Source organism: Drosophila novamexicana, unplaced genomic scaffold (assembly GCF_003285875.2).
Source record: "Drosophila novamexicana strain 15010-1031.04,08,12 unplaced genomic scaffold, DnovRS2.1 tig00000739-arrow-arrow-pilon, whole genome shotgun sequence".
NCBI lineage: Eukaryota > Metazoa > Arthropoda > Insecta > Diptera > Drosophilidae > Drosophila > Drosophila novamexicana.
Window position 1 is genome coordinate 2,636,554 of NW_020824819.1, and position 2,626 is coordinate 2,639,179.

General features: G+C 38.8%; 1 protein-coding gene across 1 annotated transcript; it reads right to left on the minus strand.

Annotated features, from left to right (window-relative positions):
- Positions 1-225: 225 nt before the first annotated feature.
- Positions 226-1,292, minus strand: LOC115763495 (alcohol dehydrogenase-related 31 kDa protein). Its single transcript, XM_030706088.1, has 3 exons — positions 1,197-1,292; positions 616-1,020; positions 226-552 (listed from the first exon to the last, which is right to left on the minus strand). The coding sequence occupies exons 1-3, from the start codon at positions 1,290-1,292 to the stop codon at positions 226-228; spliced, it is 828 nt and encodes a 275-aa protein (XP_030561948.1).
- Between the last annotated feature and the right edge of the window lie 1,334 nt (positions 1,293-2,626).

A 2,626-nucleotide genomic window follows, 5' to 3' on the forward strand; every position in this document is an offset into this window, starting at 1 on the left:
TAAAGTCAGACTCAACTCAAATTACTTGTAAACAAAGGAGAATTATTTTAATTTTAAAGTAATAAAATACCCGATTAATATATTTCATTAAAAAAGGTTTAAAAAGGTTTTATGTTGTTGAGCGAAATTGTGGTGCATGTTTACGTGCTTATAAAATGGTGAGGAAGTCTTAGATGAGTGACATAATTTAAGAATATTTATGACTGAAATGTTGTGTTTAGTCATCTAATCGTTTTCGTCCTCCTTCTCCTCGTTGGGTCTCTGCATATAATGGAGCAGTTGGTCGGCCATGTGCCAATACCAGTGCAATTTGACGAGCTCCAGTCCTCCCTTGTCGGCTATCCAAATCTGTCCATTTTTACCGCACTCAATCGCCTTGACAATGTTCTTAGCACAGATAGTCGTCGACTGGCAAGGAGCGCTACGTAGGCGGTCGGCAAAGGATTGTCCATAGCTGAGGAAGGCGGTGAGCTCACGATCCACGAAGAGTTTGGTGGGTCCACAGCAAACCGCCATGACAGCGACCCCATTTTGGGAGTAGTACAGCGGATCCTTTGAGGAAAATGATTTAACTCAACTTGCAAATACTTAAAGATAATGCCAAATTTAACTTGCCGCTAAACTTCTAGTGAATCCTATAACACCAAATTTTGATGCGCTGTACGCACAGAATACTGGGGATGGGTCCAGCCCGACGACTGAAGTCACATTTACAATTATTCCGCCCTTGCCCAGCTGCTTTTTGTCCATATATGGCAGCACCGTGGCGCAAGTGTTCATCATTCCGGTTAGATTTGTATTAACTGTTGCATCAATGTCCTGCTCATCGCACAGGGTTGCCCCATTGATGAGCACGTCGATGTAGTCCATTTGCACCATGACTTCGTCAAAGTATTGCTTCATATCCTCCCTTGCCATTGTTACATCATAGGTCCAGAAAAAGATTTGCGTGCTGTGCTTAATAGATTGCAGTTGAGCAATAGCCTGCGGATTCTCCACGCTATGAAGAATGGCAAGTTTCTAAGTGGGATGGGAGGAAGTGCCAAATATTATTATACTTGATTGTGTGTAGATCTATGCCCAACTCTTAGAATCTCCAAGAGTGAAGTGCTTCTTGCACAGTCGAACATGTAAAGCTCGAGCAAGGCTCTCTTTTGAGTCATTTTGCAATTCATGTCTGCTACGCAAATACTTACTGCAATATTTTTGCTCATCAGCACTTTGCAAGCCTCTAAGGTAATACCTCCACAATCGGCCACATAGCAGACGTGTTTGCCCGTCAAATCGAACATATTTACTGAACGTTACGTCTTCTATTTAATTACTGAGCTTTCGAATTGTTCGAATTGTGCATAACGCGTAACCTAGTTCAAATTTTCTTTTGCTTTTTATCTATTTAATTAAACAGCTTATCTTTTCTTTGTTGTGTCAATTATTTTGATTCTGGTCGCATTTATAATTCAAAACAAATGTATATTGCTATATAGTAATAATAAGTATTATCAATCAAGACTTGCATTTCAAAGCAAGCGATCTGAATAAGGAGTAGAGGCTATGAAAGGGATATCTTAAAAATATTTGAATTGTTAGATGCCCGACTCAAAGTGAATGTCCGTTTGACTTTTTGGTTTGCCTTGATGTAGTTTCCAGATGAGCTCATGTTAGTTTGCCTCCTTGGTCTGATTGAACGAATAGACCAATAATTGGTTATACTTTCTGTTAACACTTTGTTCTATAAATGCAGCTAGAGTCTAGTTTACTATCGCAAATAAACGATTAAAGATATATGCAACAGTTTTTGAGGTGGGGTAAACGGTCACTTGGTAGATCGGGCTGAAGGCATGAACCAAGCATATATTGGCTGCGCTTATTCCAGAAGTTTATAATAACAGTAACTTTGTCTGGACTTGTCTATCAATCAGTTCCTCACAAGCTTATTTATTTGTTTTATGTTAAGTAATTATTTGTTAAAATAAATTTAATTCTTTATACAGATTAGCGAATATTTGCCTCTAAAACCACAATTGTTTTTTTTCGTAGTAGGCTTTTAGGCGTTGGCTATAAAATTGCCCGCGCACAGGTTCGTTGAGTATTGCGCTTGCTTATATTGTGCGCGCATTATTTGCTCGCGTGAGTTGGATTGTGAAAAGCTCAAGCTAAGACACAAACCCAATGGAGAATATTAAGCTAATTCACCTTCCCTCAAAAATGTAGTTTTGTAAATAAAGTGCATTTTGTTCCCAACAGTTTACTGAGTTATAACGCAATCCTCTCCGACTGCTTTAATTGTATATATTCTGGATCGAAGCGATAAGGATTTGCCTTAGCGATATTGGTTTGCTAATCTGTAAGTCCCTTACCACGTGAACTAGTCTTACAATTATATTATATATCTTTGTAATTTCCCAATGTCTCGGCTGTGTTAGGAATAAATCGAAAGTTTGGTTTGGAATTTCTATTGCACAAATTAGCTGAACTGAAACACCTTGATTATGGTAGACCGAAAAATTTGAATAATAACTCGAACGATCGAAGTGCGGCAACTCTTAGTGCCGTTAAATAAAGACTCAGCGCGCGCACCGCCAACTTAATCTACAACTTCAGTGGGAACAAGTTCTGCGTTTAG